The sequence below is a fragment of the Nicotiana sylvestris genome, chromosome 7 (genome assembly GCF_000393655.2).
Source record: "Nicotiana sylvestris chromosome 7, ASM39365v2, whole genome shotgun sequence".
Taxonomy (NCBI): domain Eukaryota; kingdom Viridiplantae; phylum Streptophyta; class Magnoliopsida; order Solanales; family Solanaceae; genus Nicotiana; species Nicotiana sylvestris.
Window position 1 is genome coordinate 15,569,342 of NC_091063.1, and position 24,386 is coordinate 15,593,727.

Consider the following 24,386-nt stretch of genomic DNA (forward strand, 5'->3'; position numbering starts at 1 on the left):
GTAAATCCCTGTTCTTAGCCAAATATACATCTGGAAGATCTCCAATTACTACATGTAAATCTTAAATCCTTCAAAACCATTCTCGGGAGTCATCCACTCTACTCATGTTTCAATTAGACTGATCAAATGAACCGAACGACATGTGCCCCATTAGAACAGAAACACCTATGGAAGTAACCCCACCTTAATGCAACCAAATAAATTCATGTTCTATGCTCCGTACATTCTTCACCATTAACAACTCAAGTCATTCCATGATTCTCATTCACCCGTAAAGCATGACATAACCTTTATTAAAATTTCCTTTACTCGAGCCATCTTCGATCTCAACCCCTGCAAGCCACAATTGATTCACTAATATACCTCAAACTAAAACCGATACAACACATAACCATGCAATCAACTAATCAATAGCGGACTTCCCCACTTGGCTCAAAGCCATAGGTCAAAACACATCGAACTCACAATGCCCATACTCTACTACTGTCATAATACCATGTTGAGGTTAAACTAAATCCTACATAAGCTTGTGCAACATAGACCATCTAGTACTTCAAATCATCTACAAATCTCACATTCCTCCTCGTAACAGTCAAGACAACTCTCATACTCGATCCGAACTTAAATTGCAGCACATATAATTCACCGATAAAAAAGGATTTTCAACAAACAACATCAGAATCACACAACTTCAGAACACTCTGTAGGAGATAACCCACCTGTTTCTCCTCAAACTAACTTCTCTTTATACCCTTCCACCACCATAAACATCATGCAATCACCAAATCTTCCTGAGTCTAAACTCAAATTGTGACATAAAATCCACTTCACTCCCTAACTAACAACATGAAAAGATCCTTTAATACATCCTAAATCGGGCTATACATAAAATCACGATAGAAATCAAGCACCAAATAGTTCTTTCTATTCTCAAGCAGACCCTCCTCGTCACATTCAAATCATATGAACACATCTCGTAGTCAAATCAAAGCCATCCGGTCATTACTTCCACTAATAGGGACACTACCAAACATATAAATTCAGAAGCACATTCCCACACAATCAACGCCTTAGCACTCAAGCTATAGGCAAAACCCAGCCTCAAGTCCTCCAGACTGGCCCACCATCAACACACAAAAATCACATCTCACCTTTCGATCCGGAAATCACAAGCCGTCAATGCACAACTGATACCAAGCACTCATATGTGCACACAAATGTGTGTAAGGAATTCAAGAGTTACATTTCAAGCTGAATCAATGTCGCATGATAAGAATTCAAAAATGTGGGATTTCCTAAAGGTTCTGCAGCCTCTCGAGGATAGGTACAGATGTCTCTGTACCGATCCGCAAGACTCTACTAAACTCGCTCATGACTCGTGAGACCTATGTAACCTAGGCTTTGATACCAACTTGTCACAACCCAAAATTCGACCCATCGTGATGGCGCCTATCGTGAAACTAAGTCAGCCTCAACTCAACAATCAACACGAAAAATATAAGTTTGAAAACATTTACGAAAGCTTTTAACAATTAAAGAACTATTTGAAACATAAGAAATTTCCATGAATAGATACAATCTAGCCCAAAACCGGGGTGTCACTGAGTGCATGAGTGTCTAAAAAAATACATAGTCTCATATAATATCTAAGGGAACAACTGAAATACAACTGGAAAGTAAGGTGGAGAGCCAAGGCCTACGAATGTCGTGCAGGTACCTCAATAATCTTCTAAGTCAGAAGTCTCGATCGAACACCCGCCACTGGATCCAAAGTGCTTGAATCTGCACACAAGGTGCAGGGGGTAACGTGAGTACACTAAGTTAGTAAGTAATAAGTCCAACCTTTGCACTAATAGGTAGTGACGAATTCAACCTCCTCACAGAAATAGTGTACAGAAACGTAGGCATGCTTTTAGTTAAATAAATAGCTCGAACAGTAAAACAGAGCAAGTATGAACAAGGTAAAGAAATGTAACTCTACTACATCTACATGTCAATGCACATGCTGTATGAAATGCACTATGTTGAGTGCCTCATGTGCCCACAATCTCAAATGCTCGTCCACTCAGAACTGTATATGGCTCATACGGCCCAGGGAAGATCCATCCCGGAATATATACATCTTTGACAGCAATCACTCAGTACTGAGGAAGGCCATTCTAGCCTATGGAGAAGATTCATCTCCAGATAATAACAATAACAACCTCACAACCACTCGGTACTGTATATGGCTCACAAGGCCCAAGGAAGATCCATCCCGGAATATATACATATTACTGATAACAGTCATCCAGTACCGAGGAAGGCCGTTCCAGCCTATAGAGAAGATCCATCTCCAAGTATAAATACTTCAAACAAGATCTATGTCCAGGGAAGATCCATCCTTCAATAATACCAACTGCGCTCATTAGGGGTGTAAAGAATTCGGAGGGGCTTCTCTTAGACCATGCGCTATAACAAGCCAACGAAGGTATGTTCAATATCTCACTACGGTGGGCAGTCCGATCCTATACCGTCACTCAATATCAGGCTCTTGGCCTCACTTAGTCATTACTCTCCAATCTCACACACACGGACTCAAAATGTCATGATACTAGCCCGAACAAGGATATGATGTATCAAATAACAATAATCGAGACTGAGACATGATATAATATGCATGAACAGGATTGAGTACAGAATATCAATGAAGCTAATGATATGACAGCAAGAAATGACCTCTCGGGTCTCAACAGTATTGGCGTGAAGCTTTAACATGATAATTAGCATGATTTATAGCTCATTAACTTAATCACATAATTACAACACAGATATCAGCAAGAAAGAGTCACTAAACAGTGCCATGGAATGATCCAGGATCGATTCTCACGGTGCACGCCCACACGCCTGTCACTTGGCATTGCATCACCTCAATAGTAATCATATAACACATAGTTCAGGGTTTCGAACCCTCAAAACTAAGTTTGGAAGCGTTACTTACCTCAAGCCAAGCCAAATTCTAGCCCGAGGCGCCCTTGCCTCTCGATTCGGACTCCAAATGCTCTGTCTCTAACCAAAATCAGAACCATAACATCAATATATGCTAAGAAAACAAAGCCCACGCGAAAATAATCGAATTACATCAAAAAATCCGAAATTGGTCAAACCCAACCCCCGGGCTCACGCCTCGGATTCCGATAAAAATTACATCACTAAAATTCTTATTCTTCCACGAATCTATACATACCAAGAACATCAAAATCGGACTTCAAATGGCCCCTCAAATCACCACTCAAAGCTCTCCAAAATTCAAGCCCTAATCCTCCGTTTTAGGCTTAAATTCCACTAATTTCATGTCTAATTAGATAGAAATCACCATAGATTCGAGTATTGAGTTCAAAAACCTTACCTCCAAGTGTTATCCCTCGAATCCCTCTTCAAATCCTCTCAAAAAACTTCATGCTTTGTTGATAGAATTGCAAATTGCCCAGGACTTTCATTTCTATCCACTACAGATAGAAACAGATTCCCAGGTACTGCAAACGATGATTGACACAGGTTCTGATCTCTACTTACCTCTTATTTTGGATTGCAGGTTATTGATGACACAACTGCGACAACCGGAACTTAAGCATATCTACCGCGAAGCAAACAATGTAGCAGATCTCCTGTAAAACATGGCATGACCTTAGCTCCTTCTACTGGCCAACACCTTTGTCATCCACTACATTACGACGAACCACCACCTTATGCTTTACTAGCTTTCAATAAAAACTATTCGAATACTTGTCTAAGAAGAACAGTCCCCTTATGTACAAACTCTACTACATGTTTTTCTTAGCTTTTAATAATATTTCCGTTTTAGCAACAAAAAAAAAGGAAAGTTCAATTTGAGTTACATTATGTTCACACTACATCTAGAATAATGTGTGTACTTTTTTTTCCATTTCAAATAATAAAGCAAATGTCTAATTCTCTAGGGAAATTTTGATTTCAAATTAAATAATTTATTCCTTATCCTAAGAATATATAGTAAATAGAAGCCAACATTTACAAGCAACGAGTAAAAATTGTATTAAATTCAGGACAGATGTAGTACTAATCTATCATATACCGGAACCTTTAGGGGTCGTTTGGTTGGAATACGACTTATGCTGGTATAAGTTATGTTGGGATAAGTTATGCTGGTATTAGTTATGCTGGGATTGTTGTTTATTCGTTGTTTGGTATGTTGTATTAAGAATGACAATTGCATAATTTCTAAGAAGAATGTATAAGTTATACCAGTGCTAATTATCCCACCCTCTATAAGGTATAAGTTATCCCGGTGTTAAAATTAACATCAGAATAACTTATACCTGGTTTGCTACCAAACAGAGTATTAAGGTAGTATTAAAAAATTTTACCACCCCTATACCTTCTTATACCTCATACCAAATGACCCCTGAGTGAAGCATTAATTGATGGAAGAATTACACAATAGATCACTCCATAAGGTGATCTTGCAGTATTTTAGCCCAATTATAAGTTTGCAAATGTGCAGCCAAATATCAATAAACTCATATCCGATTTTTTTTTATTCTCCAGATTTTTCGGCGTGAAAGATCCTTGAGTTTCCATTCTCCTTTTTTCCTCAAGTTTATACATACCTATCCCATTTACAAAAATATAAAAACAGACGCGAAAAACCTAAAATCTCTTCTTCTTCAATGCTAATCTTATTAAATTTTAAATATAATTTGTGAGAAATTTGGAGTGAGTATTATTTGAACTTATTAGAAATAGTCTAAGTATGTTGTATACAAAGTTTGAAGTCATTTGATGGAGTTTTGGACTAGTTTTGAAGAAGAATTGCAAGTGAAATCGTATAAAAAATTCGTCAGAGATGTTTATACACTTTTATACGACACTATACACTTTTATACAAAGAGGTACATTATGTATATAGTTATATAAAAGTGTATAAAGATGTATAAGCATTGTAAAAAATATTGGTGATACATATGTATATACGTGTAGAAGAAGAAGAAGAAGAAGAATATGTGAGAAATTTACCAAATACATGTAAATAATATTTTATTGCGTATGAGAGTTGTTTATACACTATTATATACTATTTATACAATTTTATACATTATTATACAGATGAATCCTATCAATGGAGCTTCACATGTTCTTCTTCTTTCTTGGTGATCTTATGAAATTTAACTCAAATCTAGCTTAAATCTCCAAATCACTTCAAATTTAAGTTTTGAACTCCTCTTGATGATTCCAATCAATTGGGATAACACTGAATCCAAACAACTTACAAATCAAAAAATGCAATTTCTGGAATTGAAGCTTTGAGACACCTTTAATGATGACTTCTATTCTTCAAGTTTTTAATCAACCAGTGGAATTAGAATTACACGTGGAATGAGAATAAGACTGAGACCATGCCGATACCTTCTTTCTAGTTTGGTGATCCAACAACCTACCAAGTGAACCTCTTTAGTGCAAACACAGTTCTTTCCACTCCATTGAAGGAAGTGGTCTTCATACATCCCCAAAAAACTAATTCTTTTATGTATTATTTTTTCTTCTTCATCCAAATAGTGATTATCGGCTTTGTATCTGGAGGAGTGTTGATGGAGAATAATAATGATGGAGAAATTTTGGGATGCAAAGTTGGGACACGAGGAGAAGAAGAACAGAGAAAACAAAAAAATATTAAAAGGAGTGGGCTAATGGGCAAAAAAGTAATTTTCACATTATATACAACCTGGGCCACACTGGGTAAGGGCTTCCAACGTGGTCACTTTTTATGGGTTATTGAGCCAAGTGATAAGGAGTGTAATTCTCCCTTAATTGATTATATCAATACAGTCTCACCTTCTGTATAATATCCCTATACAATAATAATAATAATAATAATAATAATAATAATAATAATAATAATAATAAATACAACAATAACATATTCTATATAGTTTAACAAATTGGTCTAGTAAAAATAGTGTGTATGTAACCTTACACCTACTTTATACAGGCAGAGGCTATTTTTGATAGGCAATAACATCCTCGTATAATAATATTTTATTGTAAAAGCCAAATTCTTTTTGAAAATTAACCTTTTAAGTTATATTTTACACCTCTATAATATCTTTTTACTTGTAACAATTATAATTATTTTTTATAACAAGTATGCTTTTGTGTAAATTTATCCTTCTGTAATAGTCTTGCATGTACAATCTTTGAGATTATCAATCATAAATTTAGAGATTTTTGCCAAATATTTTAAATTTTTAATGTACCATTTTGACGAAGAATATTATTGGTAGTATATACTTTCATAATTAAGAATTTCATTCAGTTCAATCAAAAATCTTGCATATTTTTATACCATTGTACAAAAGTTTGTATTATTATGTATGATGTCTAATATTTGAATATCTGCACGTATCTTTTGCTGAAAGTTTGACACAAATCTTTATTAATTCAAACGTTATATCGCTATTAAAATATTAGAATCTACAAATAAGCTACAATTATAAAGCTCTACTATTAATTTTGAAAGAATTTTAATTTTCAAGCAGCTTTGAAACATGTGCCTTAAAGTTTAAATCTTTGTATATTTAGTTATGGATGTATAATAATGTATTATCTTTATTTCATATTTAATTATTAATATACATATGTTTGATTTTAAATTTGAATAGTTTTCTTATCTTTTATATGTATGTTGAAAAAGAAAAAAAAAATTGGATAGTTTTTGCCCATAACAATCAAAATGTATATTTAAATGTCAAATATCAATAATCAATATAGGTGTATAACCGTCATTTACTATAAGGGAAAATTTCATATTAAAATAACTGGGTTGCCTCCTTTTCAACTTTATAGCTCATGTTTCAATTTACAATTGAGTAGCCCAAAAATTAGAGGCCCATATCCGGAAAAAGGGGTGTTATTTTCGTTTTTTGGGAGTAAGAAGCGGGATTTTCTTTGTTTCAGCTGGATTTTCTCTGATTCTTTCCAATCTTCTTCCCCAAATACTACAAAAACGAGATCCTGCGATCAATGCAACTCCAAAAACCCTAGAATTTCCACTTCATCACGAATTAACAGCAAATCAAACACGAAAAGTGAAATTTTTTTGCTGCAAATCAGCGCAATTTTATTTTTGCTGCAATTTTGATTTCAATTTTTTGTTCGATGGAGATTTTTCCAGTTTACGTTCTTCATAGTGGTAAATGGGAAGAAAATAAGTTTATCAATTTCGTCAACGATTGTGTAATAATCGAGTCAACATTCAGCTACAACAATTTAGTTGCAGCTATTCGGAACAGATTAGGATCGATAGTGAGTTAAACACAATAGAGATTAATTTTCTCTCAAATGTTGGTTTGTCACCGATCCTGATTTACAACGATACATGTGTTAAGGTGTATATTGAATTAAAGAAGAAAAACTTGAATTTCACTGAATATCCCTTGTTTGTTACAGTGAAAGAGATTTATGATAATCGTTTGGTTGCTACAAGTTCTAGTTGTGTGGTTGCTACAAGTTCCAGTTGTGTGGTTGCTACAAGTTCCAGTTGTTTGGTTGCTACAAGTTCCCGCTGTTTGGTTGCTACAAGTTCAAATTCTAGAGATGTATCCACAATTGATAGCACTGAGATTATTGATATCAAATTTATTGAAAACACAAAATTTAGTGAAAACACGGGTATAATAGATGATATATTGAACGAATTTGTTGAGGAAGATCAAGTTTATAAGGATAAAGAGACAGTTGTCAGCGTGATGAATAACTTGGCTATACGCGAGAGGTTCCAATTCAAGGTGAAGAGATCAAGCGCAATAAGGTATGTAAATAATTGTATATTCTGTTATATATATATGTATAAATACGTATAAAGTAGTATATATTTGTATATAGGTATTAAAATTAGTATATATGTAATTATGTTTTTGTATACAAGTGTATTTAGGAGTTGAATGATCTTTAATCCTAGGTATCACCTTATGTGTATGGATGACAATTATGCTTGGAGTTTCAAATCTTCTGCCGTTTTCAAGGCAAACATATTCAAAGTGAGAAGTTACAATAATAATCACATGCGGCTATGGTGAAATATACTTAACACAACGTCAAGCTACTTCGGGTGTAATTGCTAGTATAGTCAAGGACAAGTATGTTAATCCAAAAAAAGTTTACACCGCAAATGATATAATAGAGGACATACAAAAGCAACACGGGATTGAAGTGAGCTACATAAAAGCATGGAAAGCTAAAGAGATATCAATGGAAATGATAAGAGGGAGTCTGTTTCACATAAGAAGTTGCCGAAGTATTTTATATGTTGGAGCAAACAAATTCAGGAACGATTACAAAGTTGCACAAATCAGAAGATGGATGCTTTCTTTATGCATATGTTTCGCTATATGCATCTATCAAGGGCTAGGAGCATTGTAGACCGATAATGGTTGTTGATGGAAGTTTTCTTAAAGCAGCATATAAGGGTACCATATTGACTGCTTGCACACAGGATGGAGTTGGTGAGTTGACTGCATCTACCTTATTTTTGCAGTTTGTATAATGTTGTAGTTTCATGTATAAAAGTGTATAGGATTTCACAACTGCTGTTTTTTAAAAATTTGCAATTGGTATAAAGTTGTATAACTGTGTATAAGATTTGTATAATTGTCTGAATCCTAATATCTATTTTGTATAAACAGGAAAAATCCTTCCACTTGCATATGCAATTGTAAATTCAGAGAATAACAAATCTTGGGAGTGGTTCTTTGTCCAGATAAAGAGTACTTTTAGAGTTAGGGAAGGGATGTGTATAATTTCAGATAGAAATGAAAGCATCTTCAATGCCACAAAAGCTGTGTACCCAGAAGTACCACATTGTATTTGCATGTCACTTGTGGCAAAATGTAAAGCGCACATTCAAGAAACATCACAAACAATTGAAGGATATCTTCTTTGTTTTGGCTAGAGCTTACACGATAGAGAAGTTTGAGTATCATATGATAGAGATGTGCAAAATTGATCCGAGGGTGCAGCCTTACTTGTTCGAAATTGGCTACAAAAGGTGGTCCAGGGCATATTCCAAATGAAAAGGTCAATGGTAATGACTTCCAATATTGTAGAGTCAATTAATGCAGCAAACAAGGATGCTAGAGAGTTACCAGTAATGCGATTGCTGGAGTACATGACAAATTTGCTACAACAGTGGAACAACAAAAACAGAAAAAGTGCAATGGAGACATCTACAGAGCTTGGCGAAAAGTACGACAAACTCCTTCGAGAAAATCTAATTGCATCAGAGCAAATGACGGCAAAATGAATCAAATATAATGATGCTTCGCACTGCTGACTTGCATTTTACTGCTTGTATAAGGATTTATAACTCTATATAATAATGTATAATGTTCTTTAACTTTTTTTAAAAAAAAAACTTTTGCAGGTGAGGCCTGCTGCGGAGCAGTTATATACTGTGTTTGAAGGGGTAAGGCGAAACATAGTGTGCCTTGAAGAGGGAACATGCAGTTGCGGAAAATTTCAAATGGATGAACTTTCATGTCCGCGTGCTTGGGCGGTTTTGAAGAACCAGCAGCTGAAACCTAGCCAGTATTGCTCTTTTTACTACAAGAAGGATAAACTCCTTAGAACTTATGAATTTCCAGTGAATCCGATGCCAGATGAGAGTTTATGGGTAATCCCAATAGAGGTGATGCAAGATGTGGTCCTACCACCTAAAGGGAGAAGGAATGTAGGAAGGCCAAGAAAGGAAAAACTCAAACCTGCTTCAGAAAAAGAGTCTAAGAGAGCGTTTTCATGTTCTGTGTGTGGACAAGGTGGTCACAATAGAAAAACATGTAGGAATCAACCAAAATAAATAGTTGGAAACATAACACTTCCTATTACATTTGTTGTCATGTTGAGTAGTTAAGTTTCACAAATAATAGAGTTACAAATGTTGAGTAGTTAAGTTTCACAAGCAATTAAGATGTTTCATTATACATGTTTTGATTATCCAATAACAGTGTCTTGTTATTTTTGATGGTGTTAAATATATTGATAGATTGTAGAAATACAAAACAGAACTGCTAACAATCAATGGTATTATAGGTATACAAATGTATAAATGAGAGTATAAGTTTGTATAAATTTGTATAACTATGTATATTATTGTATACATATGTATATCCTGCTACACTAACAAAATTGCAACCATAATGAAAATACATACTTTGTTCAAAGACAAAAGCAACTGAAATATTCATTAAAATGTAATTCATTCACAGCCACAATGTGTAATGACTACCACAAATTACACAAAAATAAAAACATCTATAATATCCTTTAAGGTTATCTCACAAGTAGCAAAATAGTATTTAGACAAAACTAGGCAACAACTCCTGATACATAGAAAAACTACAGTAAAATGGAAAAAACATAACTACTTTTTCGGTCGTCCCTTCTTCCTCTTCCTGAAAAGTCTCCATGTGATTTCATCACCACTAATTGCACCGGACTGTTATTTTTTCCTTCCATAATCCCACAACAGAGGTCCCCACCTGGTGCGAAGTGTCTCAATGTCAAAATTATCTTTTCGAATTTCCTTACCAATGATGAAATACTCAGCAAAGCCAGCAACAAAAGCACCACAATCACTGTAATTAAAAAGAAACAAATCAAATTCAAATAGGTACACTAATAGTAAAATAGTAAAACAATTGAGATTAACCTACCATTTGATCTGTTGGGGCACATTATTAATCAGATTAATCTGCAAAGCATCAGAATGGGATTTATCGGTATATGCACCATTGTTCCAATCAATGCCCTTCTTCTCGACATAAAAATCAGAACTCTTCAAGAAGTAAGGTATCAGAATTGCATAAGGTAATGCAGCATCCAAAGCAAGTCTATCATTAATAGTTCCACAGTTAGAGTCATAGAATCTATGAATGTAAACAACCCCAAAACCCAATGGCCTAATTTTTCTCTTCCGCGCTTCACATAGACAGGGAATAAGACATGGTCAACAGTGTGCCACAGTACATTTGCATCACAATAATATCCTATATTGTACTCTTCTATCTCATGCCCTTCACGAATCACTAAAGGATCTTGATTCACTTTGAAATCTTTATATAGGGGAGTTGATTTTGTTACCAAAGGAAAAGTCGGTTGTAGTAAACTGCATGGCAATACTCGGACCATATTTTCCCCTCTTCCTCAAATAATAAAAGAGGACATCCAAGTGTTGAGACAAGAAATAAAACAGAACAACCATCACTACTAGATTTTTTAAATATAGAAATTTATACTATATTATACAAAGGTATACATATTTATACAAGGTTATACAATCTTATACTGTGATTATACAAATCTATGTATACACTACGAGTGTCCCAAACAATAAAGATATGCAACAAATAAAAAAGGCATTAGAACAGAAATTGATTAAATACCGTGTCAATCAAAGGTCGACCACAATATGCAAGTGAGTGGAACCAATCCTTCGTGGTCACATGACACGATCCAAAAGTAAAAGCTTCCGCAAGCTTATTTACTTCATTGGGATATATATTTTTGGCACTTCAAATCACAAAAAATAAAAAGTAATCAGAACTACATTCATTGACAAGTATAAAATCAGAACATAAAAGATTAAAGAAAGTGAAGATACCTTCGCCTCATATCCATCCCATTATCAACAAACGCGCAAAACTCTTTAGCCAATGGCGACAATGGATCAAAATCATCAATTTCGATCGTGAAAGGATGCTTGATATAAAAAATGAGCTTGTGCGCCAATCCTGATGCTCCCGAATCAAAAACTGACAAATATGGAGATTTGGCATATTTTCCTGGTATTTTCTACCGAACTGACTATTCAGGAGAAATGTAATCATCTTCTACGTCTATGATGGATTGTTTGTGAAGCACAATTTGGGACATCTATAGCGCAGCTAAATCTTCATCGCCAATGTCATCCCAAAATATGTCACCCTTGACATCACCTATTGCACCTTAGATAGAGAAAACAAATAATAAAAAACTTTAAAAATGAAGAAAAGAAAAATCAGACAAAAAAAAAGATAAAATGCAGAACAAATACCATGATCAACACCATCAGTAACTCCCTCATCAACTAGCACGTTATCTTGATTCACTTTATTGACAAAGTCAGGAACAACATCATATTGATAGCCATCAAATTCGTCGAGACTAGATGTATTGTCATCAGACGCGCGCTGAGGAATCTAATAAAAAACAATAGAAAGAAAAGGCATGTTGAGTGATGATTCAGAGAAGACATAACTGGTGAGTGATTTGGTTTTATCAGTAAACAATTACCTTAGAATCAGTAACATCCTCCCTCGTTTGCTTGGTTTCCTTCATATTCAGAAAACTGAACACTTTTTCAAAGGAAGAAACAACATAATTGTTGAGTGTCATCACTGTATCAGTCAACTAAAGCAAAAAAAAATAACAAAAGCAAATCAACAACCATGTTTATAACCAAAAAACCATGTATATATAAAAAGTACTGATAAACTACAGAAAAGCTAAAGGTCTAGTACCTTTCCAACATCACTCCTCAACTTCTCAACTTCAGCATTCAACAGATCAATGCGCACCAAAGGATCATAACTCGGGTTAGGCTATCGATCCATATTTTGAGGAAAATGTCGTTTAGATTGTTGCTCCGCATTCTGAGGATAAGGTCGTTTAGATTGTTGCTCCATATTCTGAGGACAAGGTGGAAATACAGCGACAGAATCATCAGTGTGAAAGGAAGGCACCACAGGCACCTCCCCTGATGCAACATCATAGGCATTAACTTCAAAAAGTGTGTCGATGTTCAGAGTTGACATCTCTTCAGGAGTAGGGGAAAATGTTCCTATAGTTCAACTACACGAAGAAAAACTGGATTACAATAGTAGAAAAAGGAAATTGTGACACATTCATAAATATATATACAGAAAAACTGAAATCATATATGAAGAAGTATTATGGTACAAAATGTTTACGTTGTCGATACTACACATGATCACCCCGCCAGTCAAATATTCATATGTTGGAGTTTCAGTCACTTTCCAATTAAGAGTATGTATGCTTGTCAACCATAGAGCAACACTCAAAATATCATATTTGTAATGCAAGTGGCAAACCTCCAAGCCTATACGTTGTCAAATAGTCACATTGTTTGTCCCTCATTGTCTTTAAAATATCTTCAAATGACTTTTTCCCCCAAGCATACGTCTGATATTGACCACTTTCAATGATATCAAAATCATCTTTGTTGATACCATGATTATTGTCGCACCTCCTTTTTCCGCGCCCGCGAGGGGCGTAGGGAGTTTTCTCCAATTAAAGGACAGTCGAAACGGGATTTGTTTGTTTGTTTCAGAGTCGCCACCTGGGAATTTTAAGGCGTCCCAAGTCACCAATTTTAATCCCTGAATCGAGGAGAATATGACTCTGTTTATTATTCTGCGAACCAGAAATCCGGATAAGGAATTCTGTTAACCCGGGAGAAGGTGTTAGGCATTCCCGAGTTCCGTGGTTCTAGCACGGTCGCTCAACTGTTATATTTGGCTTGATTATTTTGATTTATTAAATACATTTTTATTGCATGATTTTATTGTTACCGCTTCTATTTAAATTGTTTATAATTAAAGACCCTTCTTCGAATCGAATCACGCGTACGTGTATTCGTTTTTAATATTTTTTAACGTGAAAATCGTGTCACGCGTACGTATACACAATGATATTGATAATATAATTTATTTATTTATTTTTTCGAAATTTTTATTTATTTATAAAAATAGACTTAAGTTCGAAATTGTGCTTAAAATAAAATTAAGAATGTCCGTCGCTCTTGTATCATTAAATATTGAACCGCACATCTCGAGTTATATGAAATTAATAATGATATTCTCCGAGAAATCCCTTTTATTAAATATTCGATCGAAGTTGCGCGAACGCATAATCCGAATTGCCTTTAGAAATATAATTAGGTTACGCGAACGTATCCCTAATCACAAAAATATTCTTGATGGTAGTATAAATTTGTTTACAAATTGTTTATTATATCCACTTATTTTTATATGAAAGCCATAGAGAAACATTGATTTAGACGTCTCTATATTTCTTGAAAAAACATTCAAAAGTTATTATGTGTTCACCGCAAATCTTATTTTACGCATATGAATTATATTCCTCCAAGCCATTCAAATTTTAAAGAATTAATGATATGAAAAAGAAACAAACAACAGGTAACTAAAAAATACTATCATTTTTTATCGTGGATACAACATTAATATATCAAAAAATCGAATCGCATATAAAAATGGAAAAAGAATTAATTTGATAAACAAATTAATAGTTCCTGAAGAATTTTCATTGTTTCATTTAAGGCGAACTCTTCTTCTATATATCTTTTACATAAAATGCCACGATTCGTTTATAAATCCTATGTCCTTCTTATGTATTTGTTTTAGTCCAAAGTTGCAATGGTTTGGTTAATGTTTGCAATGGAAGATAAGAGTCAAGTTGATAAGAAAGAGAACTATTATACAAATTGATTCAATAAAATTACATCACATGCAATATAGTTATACGTTTGAACCATTCCTAATATTGTATCAACTCACCTTCCACATATGATTATATATATACTCATCATCATGCTATATATGAACATACAACTTATATCAATCTAAAAAATCAGATTTTTTACAAGATATACTAATAATGTAATTTATTGATACTTCCATTCTACTTTGCATTTAGCTAACAATATTACGGGATGTAATTAATGGCCCATTTTATGCCATGTTCGCTACCTTGATATTTTAATCATGACTTCACTTAATGAAAATTCCGAAATAGATGATATTATTACAACACTTAAACGAATTTTAAGAGGTAACAATTATCTTATATTCATTACGCCAAACGTACTACTATATTAATCAACTGAAACAAAAACCAAATTTTTAACTACTGAACTTGAATGAATGGAAAACAGAATTATAATTCCCGAACTTCATTAATTTGTCATGTTGAAGCTTTTCGTGACATGAATTTACAGATATGTACCTGATATTGGAAGCAAAAGAAAATGATGATGAGAATCAGCAGCAATAATAACAGTACAATAGCAACAACTGCCCAGCAATAGTAACAACCCAGTAACAGACCGGTGGAGTAGTAATCCCAAAAACAAAAGCTTTAAGCTTTAAATGAAACAACAACCATTAATACTAATTTCAAACAAAGAAAGAAAGCAGTAGATTTTTTAGCTTTTATTTTTATTTTTGAAAGCTTAAATATTTTTCGGAATTTTTCTCTCTTCTATTCTCTGTCCGTTTTTTTTTCTCTCTATCTGTATTCTTGTTGTATCTCTCTCTATTTCTGTTCTTGTCTTGTGTTCAAGACTTCATCTTATATAACCCATCCCATAAACCTTTCAATTAATTAAAATCCATACTTTTTCTCTACCCAACCCATTATCTTTCCACTCATCCCCATTACATTAAATAAACATATCACACCACCCCATTATATTTTGTCCCCCATGCTTCATTTAAAATAATGCAAGATTCCCCCTTTAAATTAAATCTTGTCCCCCCTTTATATTAAACAACTATATCACAACCCACCCCATTTCATTTTGTCCCCCATGCTTCAAATAAACAATTTCAAAATGTACAATTCCTAAACTACCCCCTCCAACCTTACTAAAATTACCAAACTACCCCTGAACGTACTACAAATTTACCAAACTACCCATCAGCTATAACACATCAATTAATCAAACTTAACCAAAATATAGACAATATGATCAATTTCTAACAATGTTCAAACAACAATATGAACACGGATGAACATCATAACAACAATATCACATGAACACGATTTTAACAACATTTCAACAACAAATCACATGAACACGAATTGAACAACAAAGAACAACTAAAATTTGATTGAACAATATTTTAGCAACAAACAATCCTATTTTCGGATTCAACAACAACAAACAAAGTATGAAGATTTCTAAATTCAATCATATTGAACTTAAAATCAACTCTAACAACATTACAACAAACAATTCTTATATTAAACTTTAAACAAGATTATGAGAACAATTCAAGAAATAATCATAAATGATAAACAAGAAATCAAACTATACAAAATTCGGATTCAAGATCATCCAAACAAAGTATGAACATGAATGAATCTATTTTAACACAACAAACATGACGGATTAAACGATTAAATCAATATATTCCTTTAACACAACTAAATTCTTTTTAGACAAATAACAAGATCGACGAATAAACAATTATGAACTTAAGCTTGAACTTAACAATATTAACAATTTCTAACAATACATAAACTCATGAAACAAATTGAAGAAATAGTTAATTAAATTTCAATTTGAATCTAACAAACATCAAACTAACAAATATTCATTTAAACAATAATACAAACATGAAATAAACATGAAAACAACTAATTAAACTTCTATTTTGAAATCTGAAAATTAATTTTAACAAAGCACATGAACATGAACAAACTAGAAAAAATGATTTCAACGATAAACAACGAACAAAACAAGAATCAAATATTTAACGATTTTAACTTTTAGAAATATAAAAACGAAATATGGACAAAATAAAACTCAAAAACAACTAACCGGAGATGAATCAACGAAGAACTTTGATTGTAAACAAATCTGTCCGAGCCTCGACCAAAGAAAAAAAAAACCTTCGAACTTTGACGAGCCGAAGAAGATGAAGCAACGTGAAGCAGAAACACGAAGCAACTGCTGCGACGAGCAGCAGCAACAGTCCATCGAGTGAGGAAGAAGAAGCAGCATAAAGCAGTAGGGGAGGTCGACGGACAACGAACCAAAATCAGCAGCTGGACGCAGCTGAAACAACCTGCGAATGGAGATGCATCAACCTTCTTTTTTTTTGGAGCAGCCATGGCTGCTCGTAGCAGCTGGACGCGACAAAGAAAATTGAAGCAATAGCAGCTGCTTAGTAGCAGTAGCAGCTGCGTGAGCGGACAGCAACCATGGTGGAAACAGTGAAGGCGATGAGCATCATGACGAGGAAGATGAAGCGGAATGAAGCAGTGGCGACCATGGATGTCGAGCTCGAGCTTGAGCTCGACGAAGAGGACGAAGGCAGACACGGCGACAAGCAGCTGAAGCAGAAACGTGACCAGCAGCAGCAATGGTGAAGCTGAAGACGCAGCGACGCAGCAGCACGACGGAGCTGAAGCGAGCTTCGCGTTGGGTTGTTCATAGTTTTTGAGGTCGTTCATGGGAGGTCAGCTTGGAGGTGTTTGGTGAGTGTGTGTGTGAGTGTGATGTGGGGATGAAGGGAATGGGAGAGGGGCAGCCATGGTTGGAAGGGATGTGAGCTTGAGGAAGAAGAAGAAGATATGAGGGGTGGGGGCGGATTGGTTTAGTGTTAGGGTTTCTTGTCTTTTAATTTTTGTTTTGTTTTGTAAAATGTAAGACAAAGGGGTTTGGGTCTTTTGGGTTATGGACTGGGTCGACCCAGTTCGAAATGGACTGGGTCGTAGGGAAGATTGGGCCATTTTTTGGGCCTATGGCTTGAAATCGAAGACGAGGCCCAATTCCGACTTTCTTTATATTTTCGCTCTCTTTTCTTCTTTTATTTCTCTAAAACTAAATTATAAAAATACTTAAACTATTATTAAGAACTAAATTAAGTTATAAAAGTGCAAATTAACTCCAAATAACAATTAACGCACAATTAAGTAATAATTAAGCATAAAATTGTATATTTGGACATTAAATGCTAAAAATGCAAAAGATGCCTATTTTTGTAATTTTCATTTTTTGTAAACAAATTTAATTAGTAACAATTATAGAATTAAATCCTACATGCAAATGCGACATATTTTTGTAATTTTTTATTAATTTAACAAATAAACAAACACAGACAAATACAAATAATTATCCAAAATATCACAAAATCTCACAAAATTTCACACCAAGGAAAATCATTTTATTTTGATTTTTTTGGGAGTAATTCTCATATAAGGCAAAAATCACGTGCTTACAATTATTGGCATCTGAGGATATGAAATGATGGACAAACACCATCAAGGCCATCTTGAACGCATCTTCGTCCGACTTCCAGTCCTTTTTCTTGAAGCGATCAAGAAGTTGCCCCTCGTTATAGCCTTTTTTTCATCTCCTGGAAAGTATTCTTTTAGCAACCTATTAACATCTGGGTTGTCACAGAAAGTGGTGTCGTCTTCTACACACTTCAAACCAGTGATAACAACAAACTCTCCAATGCCAAAACACAACAAACAACCATTAATTTTCACCCACAACTCCATTTCCCGTCCTGGGATGACTTTCCTCAATAATATACAATGAATAAGTTGATTTTTGAAATTTAAATTGAGGGAGGTCCACGAAGTACCCAAAATAACTAGCACGGGACATTTGAAGCTGCGTGTCAATCAAAACATTGCTTCAAAATGCTCACAATATCAGTTTCAGTATGGGAACTAATTCTGTTGTGGAAATGATCAACTGGTTGTATATAGAAGTCCCTAGCCTTGCATATGGAAAAATAACAAAAAATAGATCAAGAACAAAAACTATACTAAAACATTTTATAAAAAGGTATAAATCAGTGTAGCTATATAAAGATGTATAAATAGCTGTATAACTTTGTATAAAATTGTATAAGCATGTATAAATTAATAGTAACACGGGGATACCTTCAATGTAGCTTTTTTCTCATTCAATTTGCAGCAAATCGCAAACCTTTGTTCTTTCAATATGCAATCAAAACCACTCTCACCATCGTCCTTGATCTTTATCCTTTCGGTTTAACATTGGGGCCTACATCATCTTCATTAACCAAATCAACTTTCAACTTTCTTTTGATTTTTTAGGTCTCCCACATTTCTTAATCCTTATTGTAACGATGTTAACCGGAGTAGGAGTATTACTTGTTTGCGAACGAGTCATTCGACTACTCTCTTGTTGCAACTTTTTTGTAGGAGCAGGAGACTCAAAATCATCATCATCAGGAGCCTGGACATGCGTATTCGCTTCAAAAGTAGGGGTTGAAGGCAAGTCCCTCAATGATTTAACTGGAGTGGGAGAATTCCTCGTTTGCGAATGAGTCATTCGACTGCTCTTGTTGCGAGTTTTTAGGAGGAGCAGGAGACTCAAAATCATCATCATCTGGCGCCTATACATTTACAGTAGCTTCAGAATTAGGACTTGAGGGCAAGTCCCTCAATCTTTTCGCATAATCGAACTTAACGCCTTTTCCAGCATCCTTTATTTTGCTTTTAGAAGCAGGTGTTTTTGAACGCATTTTCTACAACAAACCAAACAAACAAAGCTTTAACAAAAGTGAAGACAACTAAAGGAAAACACAAAAATCAAACTGTAACAAAACTCAAAAGTCACCAAAAATAAAGGCCATGAACACAAAGCAGAGGCTAATTTTCCCAAATTGTAACAAAACTCAAAAAATAAAAAATTCTACCCGAAAAGGCGAAATAACAAAGCATGCAAACTGAAACATCAAGTTTAAGCCTAGAGCGAAGATAGAAGGAACACAAAATCAAACGAAAAACACAACAACATTGTAAGAAAATAGGCATAATCAGAAAAGCAAAAAAAAAAATTAAAAATAAAATAAAATTCAAAACAAAAACTATGGTAAAAGCATAAAATGAAATGAAAATTACCTGAAAATAAGATTGAAAGCTCGAAAAAGTACTTGAACCCAACAATGGAGGTCGGTTATCGTCATCTCTGAGAAAAGCGTGAGGAAGAGAAACAGAGAAATTGAAATTTAAAATATTAAAACCGTTGTTTTAAGTTGTGGGCTACTGGGTGAAAAGTAAATTTCATAACATATACAACATGGGCTAAGCCGGGTAAAAGCTTCAAATATGAGCTATTTTCGAATGAGCTGTATGGCCCAAGTGATATATAATGTAGTTTTGTCTTACTATAACTACAAAAAGATATACCGAATAACAAATGAGATTAATATAAAGGTGTTTGATTCTAATCAAAATTAAACGACGAAACAGTTTGATTTGAACGAATCAAAACTTGACAACTTCAAGAAATTTAAATTTGAAATCCGTTCCACGTTGCAAAATTACGGGGCATTTGCATCTATACCCGTTTTTTGTGCCACATTTTAACTTGTGTCCGCTTTGTAAAAAAAATTGCAAGCGTACCCGTTTTTTCACATAACTTCAGCATACAGGGCTGAAGTAGCAAAGATAATCACGCAAAACTTCAGCATTCTAGTAGCCGGCCCTGAAGTTCAGCTCTAAAGCTGAAGTTTTTGTGTTGTAACTGGAAACTTCAGCCCTAGAGCTAAAGTTTTATTTTATAAGTTTTTGTTTTTAGTAACCAGTTATAAAATAAAAACTTCAGCTCTAGAGCTGAAGTTTTTTGCACATAGGGATTTGCCTTCCTTTTTTTGGTTTTTCTTTTTCCCTCACCTTTACGTATGCCTTGCAATATCTAGTCTAGTACGCAAACACTGTAAAGTTCCTCCCCAGTTCATATTTCGAAAAAATAAGCTACGTACTCTTTATATTAATGTATGAAAATGTACTGTATTTCCGTGCTTAAGTCAATCCATTGATAATTTAAATAGATGTGCGGTTGAAACAACACGTAAATTCAAGTGGTCATAAAATAACAGAGGCTTTGATGAGTTTAAGAAGTAAAAACCGTTACATGTATGGATTCGATGGAATCAGATTGTAAAAGAAGAAAAAAGAAAATGAAGGAGGAGAAGGGGAGGAGAAATGGAGCTGAAGTTTTTTAACAAGCGGGTACAAGTTAAAAGTTTAAAAAAATAAATATAAGTTAAATGGGGGCGACCAAATAGGATTCTCATGCATTTTAACCAAAATTACTTATGCAATTATTATTTAATTCGTCGCGACTTACGTTTTTGCAAGAGAGGCGTTAGTTGTTGAATTTCGAACAGAGGGAACCTTCTCTTTCTAGAAGCCCGTTTGGATATAAGATTTTTTTTTCGAAATCATCGTTAATAAATTTTTTAATTTTCACTTGAAGATATATTTTGGAATTCCAAAAAGCTATTTTTCAAAATTTTTACTTAGATCACTCACAAAACTTAAAAAATAAACTAAAATTATATTTGTGTCTAAACACAATTCTAATTTTTAAATATCATTTTCAGTTAATTTTTTTTTTAAATACTTTTTTTGAAATTTTACAATTTTTATGTCCAAACGCCCACTAGATCTGGCAGCCAAAACGGCGCCATAGGGACAATTCCGACTACCAAACGGTGTTGTTCCATTAATTAATTCCAACAATAGAGGTGTGTGCCAAAATGAAAGAATGACGGCCACGTGGTCCAATTTATTGCCTGGAATAAATTCGGGTACGGGGACTTTTAGCGGGTGCCAGTACCTTATTCCCCTGCTTTTAAGAATTGTCAAATTGGCATCAATTCCCAAGGATTTTGGATTTTTCGTATTTCATATTAATGCTCCGACTGATTTAAATTCGCTTTACATAAGTTTATTTTTTCAAAAATCACTCTCTATCATAATTGTTTTTCTAAAATACATGTTAAATCATAAGACCATGTACAGGGAGCTGGTGCTCCTGTGCCGAAAGATAAAAAAAAGGTTGGTGACATGACAACAGGGGAATCGGCGATTAAAACCTCGGTGAATGGCGGCCATAATTATAACAGCCCTAAAATAGTGAAATTTCTTGTCGAATAAGTTCTGATTCTTATAAAAGGCGTAATAATTTGGGCACTATTCTGAAACATTTAGTCAAGGGCGAATAAATTATAGATATTCATTCCACTTCCGCGTAACTTTTGGTAGTTATATTTATTCCAATTAGGGGCGGATCTACGTTAGGGCGAGGAGGTTACCGGAATTCATTAGTTTCGGTAGTTATATTTGTTCCAATCAAAGTCTATCTATAACAACGTCGTTTGTTTCGAAACTTTTTGGCTTTTATATCGAATGGATATTATACACCTATAACAACATTTGACTTTTAAATATTTTTTTGCTGTTATAGATAAAACTTATCCAAAAAATAATTATTTTTCTTTTTTTAATGTTACATATAAAAGATAAGAAATTTTTTCAAATTTAAAATCTCAGAAGATATGCTTGTTTCACTAGGTATATATTGAAGAAACCTAATGCATTATTAATAAATTCATTAACTAGACGTACAAATATTTAAACTCTAAGGCACACATTCTAAAGATACTAGGAAAATAAATTCTTTCAAGATTTGGAAGAACTTTGTAATTGTAGCTCTTAGATTTCATTCTTTTACTACGGATATAATGCTTGTGTTGACGAAAATTCGTGTCTAAATTTTCAGCAAAAAGATATCTAGTCAAATCTTGTGTCTTATACAAGATAGAAACTTTGTTCAATGAAAAAGATTATGTGTATATTTTTAGAATTGTTATTAGTAATCTTAGAAATTCTATATAGCTGATATAGAGGGATAATTTTACAAAGAGCGTTCTACTATAAATATGGTTGTTGTTGTTGTAGAGATGTAAAATATAAATAGGTAAAAAACTGTTATAGAGAGGTAAAACATAATTTAAAAAATCGGTTATAAGAAAAACTTAATTTTTATAGTGAATGACTGTTATACAAGGATGTTGTTATAGAGAAGTCTGATTGTATATCTATATTTACTACGAGGACCCCTTAAATATTTTATGCGCCCCCTAAAATCACAAAATTTGGATAGAGGAGTTGGTTTGTAGAAGAGGCTAAGTATCTACACTCGCTTGATGACCCAAGTCCGAATCTTATAACTTGTACTCCTTCCGTTCCAGTTTATATGAACCTATTTTGTTTTTGATCCGTTCCAAAAAGAATGACCTTTTTAAAAATTTGGAAACAATTTAGCTTAAACTTCCAATTTTACTATTAATGAGAAGCTTTTATAATCACACAAATACTTTTATCCTATTTCTGACATGTTTAGAACCACAAATTTTAAAAGTCTTCATTTTTTCTTAAATTTTGTGTCCAATTAAATAAATTTACATAAATTAAAACGGAGAGAGTACATTTTTATTTTATTTTTAAAGTAGTGCTGCCGTGATATTCAACTGATCCGAAGCTACTCCAATATATTCGAGGGCTCTTGGCTCCTGCTCCCTCACTTTAATCAAAGCTTCTTTTCTATTTTTAAATAAATAATTTCTAAGTACGGAGTAAATTTATTTATTTTTATTTAGAAAATTAAAGTACTCCATTTTCGTTGTTAAAGCATTAGCACCAGTAACGCGGTTGCCGATCAATTGCTTTACGAAAGCAAAAGTTTTGCACTAACTGCCCTTTGACTACGTCCTTAAATGAACATAAGGCCACATACTTTTTATTTCTCTCACTTTCTTCCCACAAACTTTCCTCAACAGGCATTGCCTTCCTACTTTTGAAATTAAGTGTAGATAAGTTACTTTATTCAATTACACGATGCAGTTAGTTCCAATCGCTTAGCACAATGGTTGACATTTTTAATCCTTAAGTATGAAGCTCTTGACCAATTGCAAGTTCGACTTTCAAGTTAGACTTAATTTTCTTTTAATATTTGTCCAAGTGATACATTTTCTATCACAAATTTTTGTTGATACATTTTCTATCACATATTTGTTCTCGTAGAAATTAACCTTTATATAATAACTTATTAGAAGACAATACAATTTTTATTTTATTGATTTTCTTTCAAATTTTGTTTGTTATGCTATTATGCAAAAGCCAAAGCTACTATTGCATAATATTGTACAAGCACCAAGGGCTGTGGTAAGGTGATAAAATAGGCGGAGTTATATTATCTACTGGTTCGGAGCCCATTAGCTTTTACTTTGATTTTATATTTTATTAAGAAATCTATTAAATACAACAACAACAACATACTTAGTATTATCCCACACTGTAGGGCCTGGGGAGGATAGTCTGTACGCAGACCTTACCCCTACTTTGTGATGATAGAGAGGTTGTTTCCAATAGATCAGTAGCTCAAGAAAACATAAGTTCCACATTAATGAAAATGTAGACACGAAGGGACAGAACCAAAATATAAAAGCATAATAAAAACATTAAGATAGTAAGATGATCAACAATGAAAGAAAATAACGGTTAGTCATAAAAACCTACTACCAACAGAAAGCAAAACCGCGTGCCAGTACTACTGTTATGAACACTCCAGACTACCTACTTTACTACCATAATCCTTGACCTTTATACTTTCCTATCAAGTGTCATGTCCTCGGCCAGCTTAAGTTGCGTCGTGTCTTGCCTAATCGCCTCTCCTCACC

At 33.9% G+C, this 24,386-nt stretch overlaps 1 protein-coding gene across 1 annotated transcript; it reads left to right on the top strand.

Annotated features, from left to right (window-relative positions):
- Positions 1-9,094: 9,094 nt before the first annotated feature.
- Positions 9,095-9,868, top strand: LOC138872775 (uncharacterized). The gene is made up of 2 exons (XM_070151191.1): positions 9,095-9,307; positions 9,437-9,868. The coding sequence occupies exons 1-2, from the start codon at positions 9,095-9,097 to the stop codon at positions 9,866-9,868; spliced, it is 645 nt and encodes a 214-aa protein (XP_070007292.1).
- The last annotated feature ends 14,518 nt before the right edge of the window (positions 9,869-24,386 follow it).

What these genes read in the sequence shown, in the direction of transcription:
- LOC138872775 (XM_070151191.1), top strand. Translation starts at nt 9,095, where the DNA reads ATGGTAATGACTTCCAATATTGTAGAGTCAATTAATGCAGCAAACAAG. An exon ending in TTGCATCAGAGCAAATGACG is followed by an intron (nt 9,308 to 9,436) that starts GCAAAATGAATC and finishes AAACTTTTGCAG; the next exon opens with GTGAGGCCTGCTGCGGAGCA.